The sequence below is a fragment of the Schistocerca nitens genome, chromosome 3, assembly GCF_023898315.1.
Source record: "Schistocerca nitens isolate TAMUIC-IGC-003100 chromosome 3, iqSchNite1.1, whole genome shotgun sequence".
Classification (NCBI taxonomy): Eukaryota; Metazoa; Arthropoda; class Insecta; order Orthoptera; family Acrididae; genus Schistocerca; species Schistocerca nitens.
The window spans coordinates 795,887,431-795,906,517 of NC_064616.1; the positions used below are offsets into that span (position 1 = coordinate 795,887,431).

Consider the following 19,087-nt stretch of genomic DNA (forward strand, 5'->3'; position numbering starts at 1 on the left):
CTCCAATTGACATTTAATTGGCTCGCCACATATGCTCGATGCCAGCACATGGATGGTATTTGTTTTCGATATATACAATGGGAGAGAGAGAGACGTGGTAAAATCTTATGGAGTTGTCTATCGGAAGAAATTAGATGAATTTTTATAGTTTTTAGTTTTTATCCTTTAGATGGTACAAAATAATGATCAGAGAAAGTTTGGGTGAGAGACGTGAATGCACCCTGAGGGATACAGATCTACTTCAGACTGCAGTAACTGTGTCTAGTTTGGAGGCAAATAGCAAAGTAGCAGCATAATCCTCGCCCTTCTTACAGTTCCCGTAATCGCTTGCACTGTGTTTTATACTACTTCATGTTGTAGGAGAAAGCTTCATTTTGTGGCTGGCTTTAAATATTGTACATGGTTGGTGGAGCTACAACAACATGTTCCCATTTCCACTACAGCTCACCCTGTTTCCGGCCATCCTGATTTAGGTTTTCCGTGATTTCCCTAAATCACTCCAGGCAAATGCCGGGATGGTTCCTTTGAAAGGGCACGGCCGACTTCCTTCCCCGTCCTTCCCTAATCCAATGAGACCGATGACCTAGCTGTTTGGTCTCTTCTACCAAACAACCCAACCCAATCACCCTGTTTCTCCACGGGCTGCAGAGTGCAGAGGGTGGTAGATAAGGCACTCTCCGACTTCTGCTCAGTTTAGACTTAAATTGGGATGATCACATGCGCAAAGCAGCAGAGAGGATGGGATAGAGACTGAGGGACAGTTACAAGATGGAAAGGCACTGTCTAAAATCACATTGGAGTTTTACTGTTATGGATAGGTTCAACAAAGGTGACTTGTTTTGAGATATGAGAGTGCCACAATATGATTCACTAGTGGCTGTAATCATTAAAAGACACATCCATAGGATCCAACCCAAGTATGTGGTTGAAAGGAGAGACTTGATTCCAAATCGCAGACAGCATTCCTACCGGAAAGCGTAATACTACAGATCTGAAAAGCCAGTGTACATTTCTTACGACTTCAATCTATCACTGCATTTTTAAGTGATTCATCACATAGCACACCATCTACTGTACGTGATCATTCTCAATCAATGATCATCCTCCCTTGCCTAAAACCCAGTGGATATATCGCCGAACCTCCAACATGGCAATGAGATAGAATGAGTTGCAAATACTGGAGAAATATGTAGCAGTGGCATGAGGGAGTTGCAAATACCGGCTTAATACCACATTCCTTAACCAAAGCACTTTCTGAATTCAGTGATTTTCTTACGAGCTTACTCCGAGGGTGAGGTGTACATGCGCTTTTGATGTGTTAATACACACCCTAGCGACCATTGTCTATATTCAATGTCGTAGAATTTTAAAGTTTTAAACATGGCTGCGTAGTCAGTGACCGTTTACAAATTAAAGTTAAAGCAATTAAGCCCTGACCAGGTTTCGTCACTTCTATGAGTGCCTTCATCAGAAATTAAATATTCAAATTGACATGTCACATATAAGATAAATATCAAGCGATAAAGGCTTTAGTCACAAAAATTTAAAAAAGAATACATGGAGCACGAGCCGACTATGGGCTGCTCATACATATGCAGAATTTGTGTGGAAGACCGCTTCTTTCAGAAGCAATACCATACCTCGATTTATAGGGCTTGTATGGATATCGTTAGCAATACTTGCGTGCTCTGGTACAAATAAGACGGCTTTTTGTGCATTGCGACAGTAACATAGCCGGTGCGATAGTGTTTTTAATAGCTAGTTGCTTATAAGGTGATTACATTCTTCCTAACACACACTGGTACCACTCGCAAGAAAAACAAACGATACGTGCCCATCCATCGCGGATTTTCGCTCAGTATTGTTTAGTATTACCAACATTCACTTATTAGCGAAATATTATCCTTACTAGGGGATGTGTGTACTGTGGTCTGTGTTCCAACATGTTCAAAGAAAATGGCTTTGTCCTGTCGTAAGGGAACGTATAGAGTTGATATGGAAAATTGCAATAACTGTAAGGGAGGGGTGGGGGTGAGAGATTTTACGTGGAAAAATTATGTCCACCCATAAGAATGGTACAGATTTTCATATTTCCAGAGCCACAGCCGTCAGGATGGGATATTTCACATACTTTACCCATTTTTGAATGTCATCAGATCGAGACTGCAAGCGTCATATTTAACTGCAAGTAAAGTGATAAAATATATGTGGCTGGTTTCCTAGGACGATTCTTCCTGGGGTGCAGGGATTGTGTGGCGGCAGTGGCCTGTGGCCGGAACGATTGACATTTCTGGCTGACAGCGGAAGCCATCGAAATTGGAGAGGGCGGCTTGGGTATAAGAATGCAGCTAACCTAATCGTGTCACCATCTAGGCTACTGAATAGCGAACTAATACTGAGTGTGTGTTGGCCTGCCTTCGTGATCACGTGTGTTCTCCATGGAAATTTGAGAAGGTTCAATATTGACGTGTGTTTGTGGTGGACAATTATTGTCTCCCCTGTAAATTGTCTGGTTGACTGCTTCTACACATTCTCCTTCTTTATTTGGTTGAGGGAACATCTATTGTGGTGTGTGTTTTGTGCATCTAGGTGGTGAAAGAAACGTGGAAGAGATGCATGCTGCTCTAGAAATGAGAAGTACCTTAGCTGACTTTGGAAAGTAGAAGGATGATTCGGAATATGTTATATCATTGATATTTGTATTCATTAAAAATTCGGATTTACTCATAAAGATCTTGGCAAATGAGATGAGTTCAGTTCCTAGTTTCCCAGTGGTTTGCAGCACATTCCAGCTCTACACTTCGCTAAAGTTTCGGCTTTCTAGAGCTGTAATTTCCACTTTTTATCTTCGGTATTATACTCTGCAAGCGATCGGTAGCATAGTGCTCTGTGGCTGATATCGTATAAATGGTATGATATTCTAGCAAACCATGTGAGAATACATTTGTTCTTGTAATTCCAGAGTCTGCAGATGGCTGTAGAAATCATGGCAACAAGCAGGCAAGCAGGTTGGGGCCAGAAACAGTAACGCCTTTATGCTGGGGGGAACCAGCCTGGCACCTGTACAACAGTTCTGAGCGGTCGCACGGTTCCAGACTGAAGCGCCTAGAACCGCTCCACCACACCGGCCGGTTAAGATATTGCAGCTGATATTGGTTTCGGGATCTTTTTCTCATAAAAGCATGTGAAGTGTCTTAGTGAGGTTTCACAAGTGTGCCGCGCTCTTTCTAGAGTCTGTGTTCAACAAGTGTGTAGACGCCGCAAAGTTGAAGCAAACTACTGTGCAGTGATCTTTCTTTTGAAAGTGTATTTAGAGATGTATTCAATTGGATTTAGTAACGCATACATCTACATCTATATGGTTGCTCCAAAAATCACATTTAAGGGCCTGGCAGAGGATTCATAAAAACAAACTTCACAATAATTCTCTATTATTCCAATCTCGTACAGCGCTAGGAAAAAACGAACACCTATAGCTCTCGGTGCGAGCTCTGATTTCCCTTATTTTGTTACGGTGATCGTTTCTCCCTACGTAGGTCGGCGTCAACAAAATATTTTTGAAATCAGAGGAGAAAGTTCGTGACTGAAATTTCGTGAGAAGATACTGCCGCAACGAAAACGCTTTTGTTTTAATGATGTCCACCCCAAATCCTGTATCATTTCAGTGACACTCTCTCCCGTATTTCGCGATAATACAAAACGTGCTGCGCTTCTCAAACTTTCTCAGTGTACTCCATCAGTCCTATCTGGTAAGGATCCCACACTGCGCAGCAGTATTCTAAAAGAGGGCGGACAACTATTGTGTAGGCAGTCTTTTTAGTGACCTGCAATAAAACTCAGTCTTTGGTTAGTCTTCCCCACAACATTTTCTGTTCCTTCCAGTTTAAGTTGTTCATAATTGTAATTCCCAGATATTTAGTTGAATTTACGGCCATTAGATATGACTGATCTACCGTGTAACCAAAGTTTAACGGATATTAGATGACTTCACACTTTTCATTATTCAGGATCAATTGCCAAATTTCACGCCATAAAAATATATTTTCTAAATAGTTTTGCAATTCGTTTTGATCTTCTAATGACTTTACTAGTCGATAAACGACAGCGTCAGCTGCAAACAACCTAAGACGGCTGCTCAGATTTTCTCCCAAATCGTTTATATAGATAAGGAACAGCAAAGGGGCCTATAAAACTACCTTGGGGAACGCCAGAAAACACTTCTGTTTTACACGATGACTTTCCGTCATTTACTACGAACTGTGAACTCCTTGACAGGAATCACGGATCCAGTCATATAACTGAGACGATATTCCATATGCACGCAATTTCACTAGAAGTCACTTGGGTGCTACAGCGTCAAAAGCCTTCCGGAAATCTGGAAATACCGAATCAGTTTGAAATTCCTTGTCAATAGCACTCAACAACTCGTGTGAGTAAAGAGCTAGTTGTGTTAGATGTTTTCTAAATCCGTGTTGACAGTGTGTCTATAGACCGTTCTCTTCGAGGTAATTCAAAATGTTCGAACAGAGTATATCTTCCAAAATCGTGCTGCATATCGACATTAATGATATGGGCCTGTAATTTAGTGGATTACTCCTACTACCTTTCTTGAATTTTGATGTGACCTGTGCAACTTTCCAGTCTGTTGGTACGCATCTTTCGTCGGGCGAACGGTTGTATATGATTGTTAAGTATAGAGCTATTGTATCAGTATACTCTGAAAAGAATCTGATATTCAGTTTGGACCGGAAGACTTGCTTTTGTTAAGTGATCTAAGTTGCTTCACTACTCCGAGGATATCTACTTCTACGTTACTCATGTTGGCAGCTGTTCTTGATTCGAATTCTGGTATATTTACTTCGTCTTCGTTGGCGAAGGAATTTCGGAAAATTGTGTTTAGTAACTCTGCCTTCGCGGCGCTATCGTCGATAGTATTTCCATTGCTATCGCGCAGAGAAGGCATTGGTTGTCTGTTGCCACTAGCATACTTCACATACGAACAGAATCTCTTTGGATTTTCTGCTAGATTTCGAGACAGTTTCGTTGTGGAAACTATTGTAAGCATCTCGCATTGAAATCCGCGCTAAATTTCGAGCTTTTGTAAAAGGTCGCCAGGTTTGGGGGTTTTGCGTTCGCTTAAATTTGGCATGTTTTTATCGTTGTTTCTGTAACAGTGTTCTGACCCGCCTTGTATACCAGGGAGGATCAGCTCCGTTGTTTGTTAATTTATTTGGTATAAATCTCTCAATTGCTGCCGATACCATTTATCTGAATTCGAGCCAAATCTGGTCTACACTTATGTTGTTAATTTGGAAGGAGTGGAGGTTGTCCCTCAGGAAGGCGTCAAGTGAATGTTTATCTGCTTTTTGGAATAGGTAAATTTTTCGTTAATTTTTGGAGGATATGGGGGTTACAATATTCAATCTCTGTACGTCAACCCTTTGTTCACTAATCCAAGTTCCTTTCTTGATGCTCGTTATTAGCTCAGAATTATTTATTGCTAAGAGATCAGGTGTGTTTTCACAACCGTTTATTATTCGCGTAGGGTCAAGAACTAACTGCTCGAAATAATTTTCAGAGAATGCCTTTAGCATAATTTCGCCGGCCGGAGTGGCCGAGCGGTTCTGGGCGCTACAGTCTGGAACCGCACGACCGCTACGGTCGCAGGTTCGAATCCTGCCTCGGGCATGGATGTGTGTGATGTCCTTAGGTTAGTTAGGTTTAAGTAGTTCTAAGTTCTAGAGGACAGATGACCTTAGAAGTTAAGTGGTATAGTGCTCAGAGCCATAATTTCGGATGATGTTTTAAGCGTACCTCCGGAATTAAACATGTATTTTCGCCAACATATCGAGGATAAATTAAAGTCCCCGCCATTGTTCTAAATGCTTTCTTTGAGAACTACTTTGAACAATTAGTTCATGAGTCCACACGAATTGTAAATGGTTGCGAAAACACACTTGATCTCTTAGCCACAAATAATCCAGATCTAATAGAGAGCGTCATGACGGATACAGGGATTAGTGAACACAATGTCATTGTAGCGAGGCTCAAAATCATATCAACCAAAACCACTAAAAGTTAACGCAAAATATATCTATTTAAAACAGCAGATAAAAATTCGCTTTATGCCTTCCTAAGAGAGAGTCTCCATTCCTTCCAAGTTAATTATGTAAGTGTAGACCAGATATGGCTCAAATTCAAAGATACAGTATCGACAGCAATAGATAGATTCATACCGCATAAGTTAATAAGAGACGGGACTGATCCACCAAGGTACACAAAACACGTCAGAACACTGTTGCAGAAGCAACGAAAAAAGAATGCCAAATTCAGAAGAACGCAAAATCCCCAAGACTGGCTAAGTTTCACGGAAGCTCGAAATTTAGTGCGGACGTCAATGCGAGATGCTTTTAACTGTTTCCACAATGAAACATTGTCTCAAAATATGGTAGAAAACCCAGAGAGATTCTGGTCGTATGTAAAGTACACCAGTGGCAAAAAACAGTCAATACCGTCACTGCGCGATCGCGATGGAAATGTTACCGATGATGGTGTCACTAAAGCGGAGTTACTAAATACAGTTTTCCGTAGTTCCTTCACGAAAGAAGACAAAGTAAATATTCCAGAACTGGAAACCAGAACAGCTGTTAGCATGAGTGGCATAAAAGTAGATATCTTAGGTGTTGCAAAACAACTCAAATCACTTAAGAAAGGCAAGTCTTCCGATCCAGATGGTATACCAGTCAGGTTCCTTTTAGAGTTCAAAATGATTCAAATGGGTCTGAGCACTATGGGACTTAACATCTGAGGTCATCAGTCCCCTCGAACTTAGAACTACTTAAACATAATTAACCTAAGGACATCACACACATCCATGCCCGAGGCAGGATTCGAACCTGCGACCGTAGCGGTCGCGCGATTCCAGACTGAAGCGCCTAGAACCGCTCGGCCACAGTGGCCGGCCCTTTCAGAGTACACAGGCACAACAGCGCCTTTCTTAGCAATCATATACAATCGCTCACTTGACGAAAGGTCTGTTCCTAAATATTGGAAAGTAGCACAGGTCACACCAATATTCAAGAAAGGAAATAGGAGTAACCCATTGAATTACAGACCCATATCACTGACCTCAATTTGCAGTAGTATTTTGGAGTATATACTGTACTCGATCATTATGAATCACCTTGAAGAAATGAAATGAAATGGCGTGTGGCTAGGGCCTCCCGTCGGGTAGACCGTTCGCCTGGTGCAGGTCTTTCGATTTGACGCCACTGCGGCGACCTGCGCGTCGATGGGGATGAAATGATGATGAGTAGGACAACATAACACCCAGTCCCTGAGCGGAGAAAATCTCCGACCCAGCCGGGAATCGAACCCGGGCCCTTTGAATTGACAGTCCGTCACGCTGACCACTCAGCTACCGGGGGTGGACCACCTTGAAGAAATTGACTTATTCATACATAACCAACACGGATTCAGAAAAAAAATATCTTTCTTGTGCAACACAGCTAGCTCTTTATTCCCATGAATTAATGAGTGCTGTCGATAAGGGATCTCAGATCGATTCAGTATGCCTAGATTTCCAGAAGGCTTTTGATACCATTCCTCACAGGCGACTATCAATCAAATTGCGTGCATATGGAGTATCGTCTCAGTTGTGTGACTGGATTCGTGATTTCCTCTCAGAGAGGTCACAGTTCGTAGTGATAGACGGTAAATCATCGAGCAGAACAGAAGTGATATCTGGCGTTCCGCAAGGTAGTGTCATAGGCCCTCTGCTGTTCCTGATTTACATAAATTATCTAGGTGATAATCTGAGCAGCCCCCTTAGACTGTTGGCAGATGACGCTGTAATTTACCGTCCAGTAAAATCATCAGACGATCAATTCCAATTACAAAATGATCTAGAGAGAATTTCTGTATGGTGCGAAAAGTGGCAATTGGCACTGAACATAGAAAAATTCGAGGTCATCCACATGGGTATACGATAAATCGCACAAATCTAAGGGCTGTTCAAATGGTTCAAATGGCTCTGAGCACTATGGGACTCAACATCTTAGGTCATAAGTCCCCTAGAACTTAGAACTACTTAAACCTAACTAACCTAAGGACATCACACACACCCATGCCCGAGGCAGGGATCGAACCTGCGACCGTAGCAGTCCCGCGGTTCCGGACTGCAGCGCCAGAACCGCTAGACCACCGCGGCCGGCTCTAAGGGCTGTCAATTCGACTAAATGCCTAGGAATTACAATTGCGAGCAACTTAAATTGGAATGATCACATAGATAATATTGTGGGGAAGGCGAAACAAAGACTGTGCTTTGTTGGCAGCACACTTAGAAGATGTGACAAACCACTAAAGAGACCGCCTACATTACACTTGTCCGTCTCTGCTGGAATATTGCTGCGCGGTATGGGATCCTTACCAGGTAGGATTGACGGAGGACATCGAAAAAGAGCAAAGAAGTACAGCTCGTTTCGTGTTCGCGCAATAGTGGTGAGAGTGTCACTGATATGATACGCGAGTTCGGGTGGCAGTCACTGAAACAAAGGCGGTTTTCTTTGCGACAAGATCTGTTGACGAAATTTCAATCACCAACTTTCTCTTCCGAATGCGAAAATATTTTGTTGACACCCACCTACGTAGGGAGAAATGAACATCATAATAAAATAAGAGAAATCAGTGCTCGAACGGAAAGATTTACGTGTTCCTTTTTCCCACGCGTCATTCGGGAGTGGACTGATAGAGAAGTAGTATGAAAATGGTTCGATGAACCCTCTTCCAGGCACTTAAGTGTGAATTGCAGAGTAACATGTAGATGTAGAACTATAATTGTGCAAGTCTGGTACATGTTTCAATTTGAACTCAAGTTTTCTTTGAACCTGTCAGCAATTGTATCATCTGGATTGAAAGGTCGGTAAAGGGATCTAATTATTATTTTATTCCGGTTTCCAAGAATGACCTCTACCCATACTAACTTCAATTTCGCGACGAGCTAAACTAATTCTAACAGCAACAAACACTCCATCACGAACTGTGTTATCCTATCCTTTCGGAACACCATTAGGTTCTTCGCAAAAATTTCAGCTGAACTTATCTCCCGCCTTTGCCAGCTTTCAGTGCCTTCTAACGATTTGAATCTCAGTGCTTTCTATCATCGCTTCAAGCTTTGGTACTTTCCCAACACAGCTACAACAATTTACAACTGTTATACTGATGGTTCCTGTATCTACGTTCTTCCTGTGTTCTGCCTGAACTCTTTGTGACTAACTCCTGAAGCAGCTCGTGCTCAAAGACAAGGGTGTTTCGCACAAAAGCGCGCGAAGTGTCTCAGCGACAGTTTCACAAGCGTGTCGCAATCTTTTTTTTTAATTCAGTGGTGGTGGTATTCCTCGGAATATTTACAGGTATTTCCAACGGAACAGGAAGTACGCGTCCGCCCCTGCAGCATCTGTGTTGCGGTGCTGTGAGTACGGCGCGTGGTCTCTGTGGTAGGGAGGATGTGCACCGGAGTGCGTGACCATCTTGCCTGTTGCGTTTCGGAAGACATTTTACCTCCTAACCGTCTGGCACGGGCCGTAATCTCTGACACTGTACCGGCCTGCAGCCTCGTTAATGGTTGTGTTGTTGTTGTGGTCTTCAGTCCTGAGACTGGTTTGATGCAGTTCTCCACGCTACTCTATCCTGTGCAAGCTTCTTCATCTCCCAGTACCTACTGCATCCTACATCCTTCTGAATCTGCTTAGTGTACTCATCTCTTGGTCTCCCTCTACGATTTTTACCCTCTACGCTGCCCTCCAGTACTAAATTGGTGATCCCTTGATGGCTCAACACATGTCCTACCAACCGATCCCTTCTTCTAGTCATGTTGTGCCATAAACTTCTCTTCTCCCCACTCCTATTCGATACTTCCTCATTACTCATGTGATCTACGCATCTAATCTTCAGCATTCTTCTGTAGCACCACATTTCGAAAGCTTCTATTCTCTTCTTGTCCAAACTATTTATCGTCCATGTTTCACTTCCATACATGGCTATACTCCATAAAAATACTTTCAGAAATGATTTCCTGGCACTTAAATCTATACTCGATGTTAACAAATTTCTCTTCTTCAGAAACGCTTTCCTTGCCATTGCCAGTCTATATTTTATATCCTCTCTACTTCGACCATCATCAGTTATTTTGCTCCCCAAATAGCAAAACTCCTGTACTACTTTAAGCGTCTCATTTCCTAATCTAATTCCTTCAGCATAACCCGACTTAATTTGACTACATTCCATTATCCTCGTTTTGCTTTTGTTGATGTTCATCTTATATCCTCCTTTCAAGACGCTATCCATTCCGTTCAACTGCTCTTCTAAGTCCTTTGCTGTCTCTGACAGAATTACAATGTCATCGGCGAACCTCAAAGTTTTTATTTCTTTTCCATGGATTTTAATACCTACTCCGAATTTTTCTTTCGTTTCCTTCACTGCTTGCTCAATATACAGATTGAATAACCGGGGACAGACTACAACCCTGTCTCACTGCCTTCCCAACCACTGCTTCCCCTTCATGTCCTTCGACTCTTATAACTGCCATCTGGTTTCTGTACAAATTGTAAATAGCCTTTCGCTCCCTGTATTTTACCCCTGCCACCTTCAGAATTTGAAAGAGAGTATTCCAGTCAACGTTGTCAAAAGCTTTCTCTAAGTCTACAAATGCTAGCAGCGTAGGTTTGCCTTTCCTTAATCTAGCTTCTAAGATAAGTCGTAGGGTCAGTATTGCCTCACGTGTTCCGATATTTCTACGGAATCCAAACTGATCTTCCCCGAGGCCGGCTTCTACTAGTTTTTCCATTCGTCTGTAAAGAATTCGCGTTAGTATTTTGCAACCGTGACTTATTAAACTGATAGTTCGGTAATTTTCACATCTGTCAACACCTGCTTTCTTTGGGATTGGAATTATTATATTCTTCTTGAAGTCTGAGGGTATTTCGCCTGTCTCATACATCTTGCTCACCAGATGGTAGAGTTTTGTCAAGACTGGCTCTCCCAGGGCTGTCAGTAACTGTAATGGAATGTTGTCTACTCCCGGGGTATGGTATATTCACAAAATTAAATGTTACACCTCGTTGGCGATGGCAAAACGCTGCCGAAATTTGTTGGGCTAAAAGACGGTAGTGTTTGGCACCGAGGCGCAACTGGGAATACAGTAGATGCGGAGGAGAGGTGTGAGTATGTTGTGTGTGTTGTCGCAGCTCTGGCAGCGGAGACATCGACTGGAGCTGGGTGTCCGGCGAGGAGGAGCGCCAGCGGCGGGCGTCGATGCGGCGCGTGGAGCCGATGCAGCAGCCCGCTCTGCCGCTGCCGCTGCCGCCGCTGGGCGCCCCGCCCCTGCAGCTGCAGCACCGGCCGTGCCGCGCCTCCGCGCCGCCCGCGCCCACGTTCGCGCACCAAGCGCCGCCGCCCGCCGACTTCCCTCGCAGGTCAGTCTCAAAACCAAAACACATTTTCACTAAATTTACTGCACTTACTTTAGGGAAACTTGTTCTCACACCATATCCTTTCACTACACGTGCAAATTTTCAAAAATAAAACATTAATACACTCGTTATACATTACTGGCCATTAAAATTGCTACACCAAGAAGAAATGCAGATGATGAACGGGTATGGTTCAAATGGCTCTGAGCACTATGGGATTTAACATCTGTGGTCATCAGTCCCCTAGAACTAAGAACTACGTAAACCTAACTAACCTAAGGACATCAGACACATCCATGCCCGAGGCAGGATTCGAACCTGCAACCGTAGCGGTCGCGCGGTTCTAAACTGAAGCGCCTAGACCCGCGCGGCCACACCGGCCGGCCCCTAGAACTTAAAACTACTTAAACCTAACTAACCTAAGGACATCACACACATCCATGCCCGAGGCAGGATTCGAACCTGCGACCGTAGCAGTCGCGTGGTTCCGGACTGGAGCGCCTAGAATCGCACGGCCACCGCGGCCGGCGATAAACGGGTATTCATTGGACAAATATATTATACTAGAACTGACATGTGATTACATTTTCACGCAATTTGGGTGCATACATCCTGAGAAATCGGTACCCAGAACAACCACCTCTGGCCGTAATAACGGCCTTGATACGCCAGGGCATTGAGTCAAACAGCGCTTGGATGGCGTGTAGAGGTACAGCTGCCCATGCAGCTTCAACACGATACCACAGTTCATCGAGAGTAGTGACTGGCGTATTATGACGAGCCAGTTGCTCGGCCACCATTGACCAGACGTTTTCAATTGGTGAGAGATCTGGAGAATGTGCTGGCCAGGGCAGCAGTCGAACATTTTCTGTATCCAGAAAGGCCAGTACAGGTACTGCAACATGCGGTCGTGCATTATCCTGCTGAAATGTAGGGTTTCGCAGAGATCGAATGAAGGGTAGAGCCACGGGTCGTAACACATCTGAAATGTAACGTCCACTGTTCAAAGCGCCGTCAATGCGAACAAGAGGTGACCGAGACGTGTAACCAATGGCACCCCATACCATCACGCCGGATGATACGCCAGTATGGCGATGACGAATACGCGCTTCCAAAAATGGTTCAAATGGCTCCGAGCACTATGGGGCTTAACATCTGTGGTCATCAGTACCCTAGAACTTAGAACTACTTAAACCTAATTAACCTAAGGACATCACACACATCCATGCCCGAGGCAGGATTCGAACGTGCGACCGTAGCAGTCGCGCGGTTCCGAACCGCGAGACCACCGCGGCCGGCTACACGCTTCCAATGTGCGTTCACCGCGATGTCGCCAAACACGGATGCGACCATCATGATGCTGTAAACAGAACCTAGATTCATCCGAAAAAATGACGTTTTGCCATTCGTGCACCCAGGTTCGTTATTGAGTACACTATCGCAGGCGCTCCTGTCTGTGATGCAGCGTCAAGAATAACCGCAGCTATGGTCTCCGAGCTGATAGCCCATGCTGCTGCAAACGTCGTCGAACTGTTCGTGCAGATGATTGTTGTCTTGCAGACGTCCCCACCTGCTGACTCAGGGATCTAGACGTGGTTGCACGATCCGTTACAGCCATGCGGATAGGATGCCTGTCATCTCGACTGCTAGTAATACGAGGCTGTTGGGATCCAGCACGGCGTTCCGTATTACCTTCATGAACTCACCGATTCCATATTCTGCTAACAGTCATTGGATATCGATCAACGCGAGCAGCAATGTCGCGATACGATAAACCGCAATCGCGATAGGCTACAATGCGACCTTTATCAAAGTCGGAAACGTGATGGTACGCATTTATCCTTCTTACACGAGGCATCACAACAATGTTTCACCAGGCAACGCCGGTCAACTGCTGTTTGTGTGTGAGAAATGTGTTGAAAACTTTCCTCATGTCAGCACGTTGTAGGTGTCGCCACCGCCGCCAACCTTGTGTGAATGCTCTGAAAAAACGTAGGTTTATGTTAAAAAACATAGTTCTGTGCATTTTGTTATGGTTTGTATTAACCAATTACACTAGCCCATCTCCTCACGTTCGGTCTGTGGAATCGATTCGTCAGTATTTGATGTGGTTTACGAAATATATCCAGCGGTAATGTTAGGTGACTCACCCTGTATATTGTGAAAAGTAATCGTACTTGCGATACATCCCAAGTTACTTTTACGTTTGATGATTCTCTCCATTGCAAATGACGCGGTGTGTTCTGTTTGTTAGAAACTCTTTAGTCAGTCACACGGTTGGGCTAATAGTCCATACGCTCGTATTTTATTCATTAGGCGGCTACGCCGAACTGCATGGAACGCCTTCCGGAAGTAGAGGGAAGAAAATAGTGAGCTGTGTTTCATACGATCGCTGATTTCGGAATTGGTGTTGATTCCTACGTAGGAGACTAGTGCTCCAGAAATGTCATCATACGCGGGCTTAACATTACAGTCGTTCGGCAAGTTTTCTCTGGTGTTTCGGCAGATACTTGCACTTTCGTTTCTTCAATGCGTAGCTGGGATCAACCGCAACAAATATTGTTCATCAAGTCTTTCATGTGCCGGCCGGGGTGGCCGAGCGGTTCTAGGCGCTCAGTCTGGAACCGCGCGACCGCTACGGTTAGTTAGGGTTAAGTAGTTCTAAGTTCTAGGGGACTAATGACCACAGCAGTTGAGTCCCATAGTGCTCAGAGCCATTTGAACCATTTGAGCCTGCCTCGGGCATGGATGTGTGTGATGGAAAAACAATATTTTCTGAACGATTAATAACTGGTTTTCAGAAAATGAACTGTCGTTGTACGTAGGTAAAACACAACGTATGTAGTTCTGCTCTGCCCAACACCTGACAACACTATTACAAATAATGCTTTAGGATAAAATAATCCATGAAACATAATACTCTAAATTTTTAGATCTTTACATTGAAGAACCAGAACTGCAAGTCACAGGGTATATTGAACGTTTCTTAAACATCTAAACACTGTAACTTAGGTTTACAAATAACATAAGATTTTGGAGGTATTAACAAGTTGACTTACTTCTACTATTTTCGTTCACCGTTGTCTTAGGGCATAACATTCTGTGATAACTCGTCAAAATGTTTGTTGCACATAATCGTGTGATAAAGATAATATGTATTGTTCAGGAGGGCATTCTGACAGCAGCTTTACGGTGCATCTGCCGCCTTGTCGTCAACAATCACAATTTGATGGTTCAAAATGGCTCTGAGCACTATGGGACTTAACATCTTAGGTCATCAGTCCCCTAGAACTTAGAACTAGTTAAACCTAACTAACCTAAGGACATCACACACATCCATGCCCGAGGCAGGATTCGAACCTGCGACCGTAGCAGTCGCGCGGTTCCGGACTGCGCGCCTAGAACCGCGAGACCACCGCGGCCGGCTCACAATTTGATATACGTTGTGATTGCAATTGGGGATGACGTAAATCACATGTGGGGAAAGCGACCTAAGGACTACGATTTATCGACTGAACACTTAGAAGATGCAATAGGTCTACTAAAGAGACTGCATACACCACGCTTGCCCGTTCTCCGCTAGAGTACTGCTGAGATTCGCGTCAGATAGGATTGCCGGAAGACATCGAAAAAAGTTGAAAGAAGGGCAGCTCGTTTTGAATTATCGTGAAACGGAAGGGAGAGAGTCACGGATATGATCCACAAAGGCGTTTTTGGTTACAGCAGGATCTTCTCATGAAATTTCAATCATCAGCTTTCTCCTTCGAATGCGAAAATATTTTGTTGGCTGACTGACATAGCACAGACTCAGAAAATATTCTTATGAAACACAACTAGCTCCTTATTCTCACAAAGAAGTGAGTGCTATCGATTGGGGATATAAAACTATTTCCATATTACTAGATTTCCGAAAGGCTTTTGATACCGTTCCTTGCAAGCAGCTTCTAATCAAATTGCGTGGCTATGGAGTATCATCCCAGTTGTGCGACTGGATTCGTGATTTCCTCTCATAAATGTCACAGCTCGTAGTAACTGACGGAAAGTAATCGAGTAAAACAGAAGTGATATCTGCCGTACCCCAAGGAAGTGTTACGGGACCTCTGCTGTTCCTAATCTATATAAATGATTTGGTGGACAATCTGAACAGACTTCTTAGATTTTTTGCCGATAATGCTGTCATTTGTCGTCTATGAAAGTCAGCAGAAGATCAGATCCAATTGCAAAATGATTTAGACAAGATATCTGTATGGTGCGACAGGTGGCAATTGACCTACATAATGAAAAGTGTGAGGTCATTTACATAAGTACCAAAAGGAATCCGTTAAACGTCTGTTACACGATAAATCACACAAATCTAAAGACTGTCAATTCACCTAAATACCCAGGAACTGCAGTCACGAACAACTTAAATTGGAACGATCACGTAAATAATGTCGGGAAGACAAACCAAAGACTACGTTTTATTGGCAGAACACTTCGGAGATGCAACAGGTCAACTAAAGAGAGGCTTGTCCGTCATTTGCTAGAGTATTGCCGTGCAGTATGGGGAGTTTACGGGAAAGGATTGACGGAGAACGTTGATAAAGTTCAAAGAAGGGCAGTTCGTTTTGGGAGAGAGAGTCACGAATATGATACGCGAGCTGGACTGACAGTCCTTGAAACAAAGGCGTTTTTCATTGCAGGGAGATATTTTCTCGAAATTTTAATCTCCAGCGCTCCCCTCAGAGCGCGAAAATATTTTGTTTACAGCCCTCTATGTGGGGAGAATTGATCACCATAATAAATTAAAAGAAATCAGAGCTCATACAGAAAGATATGTGTTCGTTTTCCGGCGTGCAGTTAAAGAGTGGAACGGTAGGGAACTAGTCTGAAGGTTGTTCGATGAACAGTCTGCCAGACATTTCACTGTGAATTGCAGAGTAATCGAGTAGATGTAGATAACGACAGTAACATTAACATACATAATACTAGAATGAGAAATTATTTTTACTATACGTCATTCAGCCTTAGTGTGGCATAGAATGGAGTGAGGTATTCAGACATAAAGATCTTTGACCGCCTACCCTGTGATTTAATGAATACGATAGATAATAAAACTAACTTCATACACAAACTGATATCATATCTTTTCGGCAATACCTGTTATTCCACAGACAAATTTCTAAATGTGTGTGTGTGGGGGGGGGGGGGAGGGGGGGTATATGTGTGTGTGTGTGTGTGTGTGTGTGTGTGTGTGTGTGTGTGTGTGTGTGTGTGTGTGTGTGTGTGCGCGCGCGTTTCTGTGAAACAGAGAGATATTGCAGGCGGCAGTAATCATTCAGCGGTAGTATGGACAAGTTAGAGCAAATACGCTCAAGAGTCTAATCACTACATGCTCTGGCTAGAGACCTTGCGGTAACCTCTGAACCATACGTCTCCCGTTAGTCTACTAGTATTTCCAGTTTCGAAAGGTACGTCTGTATGCTCGCCAGACGCATTCCACTCATACAAAGGCATTGCGGTGCTCGATGATTAAGGTGTCTTGCCCACTCTGCGTGTAGTCAAACATTTTGGGAAGTGTTCTTTTGAAGTGTGAGTGATTCTCGGCATCTGTTCGTCTGGTGTGTACCTGCTAGAAATTAAGAGCACCCGTGTTTTCGACTGGGGATGACAACATGTTCAGAGGACGTATAGCATTTCATGTGTTTCTTCGAGGTACTGTAACAGCTGCGGTCTGTGGGGATGACATTCTCAATGATATATGAGCCTTAGGAGCACACATACTATTGAATGTGTTTGAGGAGAGTACTTTCACATCTGTTGTCTATTGGGATGGCATCTTGCAACGGTATGAAAGTCTGGTTAGTGGTGCACGTGGACATGACTTCCATCTGATGGATGGTACCGTGGGATATGACGGGTTGCCCCGGCAGGCGGCTGTCGAGGCTGGGTAGCTCACTTTGCGGACAAAGCTTTATCAAAGTTTTCATTTTCACAAGCTGCGATGTGCTCTACGTATTCACCCTGCAATGTGACGATGACTGACTTTGCAAATACCTTCGTTGTAGAATTTAGCAGTTGGCTGTTCAAGAAACGGTACACGACAGAAATGCCTACCACGCGAAGATTTCTTCATCCGTGGGAAGAGGAAGAAGTCAGTGTGTACCATATCACGAGAATAGTATGGTGAGAAACACTTTACAGCCCAAAGAAACAGCATATGCGACTGAGTTCTGGTGACTAAAGAAAACATTTGGTTTCGTCTACAACAGCTGCAACATTTCCACTGGTGGCTCAGTTCAGAGTGCCTTTTGAATGGATGTCAACAGTCATGGAACGCAGACACATCGTTCTTTCCATTGTAGTATCGTGCCATCTTCAATGGTATTATGATGCCACAGTTGCAACGTTGAATTTATTGACACGGGGAACTTCTTCTCATCCCATTTTCCTTCAGTACCGGCCACCCTCCAAGGTCGTGCAATTTACTGACACCCCCACCCCTCTCCCCCCGTTGCTAGCCTCGGGCTGGTGATAGTCGCTCCCATATCACTCTCGATTTCCTACGTGCTGCGTCTACGCTTTGAGCAGCGGCGCTTAACACGGACATGATGCGAAATAAAATATTAATTATTCTTTCCTGCCTTCTGAACACAGTGCTTTGGTCAACAAAGCTGAAACGCGACTTTCAACTTAGCGAAATAAGTCGAGCCAAACAGCTGTATGAACAAGATGAAAACTGAAAGTTCCTTACTAATTTTGGTACTGAGATGTTAATAAGAAAATAGTAATTAAGTATCTGTGTTCCAACAAGAAGTTAAAAGAGTGACAGAGTTAATCAGGCGAAAGGTGACGGAGGCAGTTAATTGTATTATTTGAAATTATGCCGGTCACAGTTGTATGTAGTAAGTCCATTGAACTTGGGATGTGACTTGGTACCACACATGCTCTGCTAAACTCTCGAGAAGAAAGTTTGCAGTTGGGGTAGAGTGGGTAATTTACAGATAGCAAACCACAGGTTGAAGTACACTCCTGGAAATTGAAATAAGAACACCGTGAATTCATTGTCCCAGGAAGGGGAAACTTTATTGACACATTCCTGGGGTCAGATACATCACATGATCACACTGACAGAACCACAGGCACATAGACACAGGCAACAGAGCATGCACAATGTCGGCACTAGTACAGTGTATATCCACCTTTCGCAGCAATGCAGGCTGCTATTCTCCCATGGAGACGATCGTAGAGATGCTGGATGTAGTCCTGTGGAACGGCTTGCCATGCCATTTCCACCTGGCGCCTCAGTTGGACCAGCGTTCGTGCTGGACGTGCAGACCGCGTGAGACGACGCTTCATCCAGTCCCAAACATGCTCAATGGGGGACAGATCCGGAGATCTTGCTGGCCAGGGTAGTTGACTTACACCTTCTAGAGCACGTTAGGTGGCACGGGATACATGCGGACGTGCATTGTCCTGTTGGAACAGCAAGTTCCCTTGCCGGTCTAGGGATGGTAGAACGATGGGTTCGATGACGGTTTGGATGTACCGTGCACTATTCAGTGTCCCCTCGACGATCACCAGTGGTGTACGGCCAGTGTAGGAGATCGCTCCCCACACCATGATGCCGGGTGTTGGCC

The 19,087-nt window shown here is 44.0% G+C and overlaps 1 protein-coding gene across 1 annotated transcript in view; it reads left to right on the top strand.

Annotated features, from left to right (window-relative positions):
* Window positions 1–19,087, top strand: part of LOC126248816 (sodium-dependent transporter bedraggled) — a 777,714-nt gene that overhangs the window by 547,262 nt on the left and 211,365 nt on the right. The window contains exon 7 of the mRNA XM_049950225.1: window positions 11,244–11,471. Within this exon, the coding sequence (XP_049806182.1) occupies window positions 11,244–11,471 (228 nt within the window). The remainder of the gene's footprint in view (window positions 1–11,243; window positions 11,472–19,087) is intronic.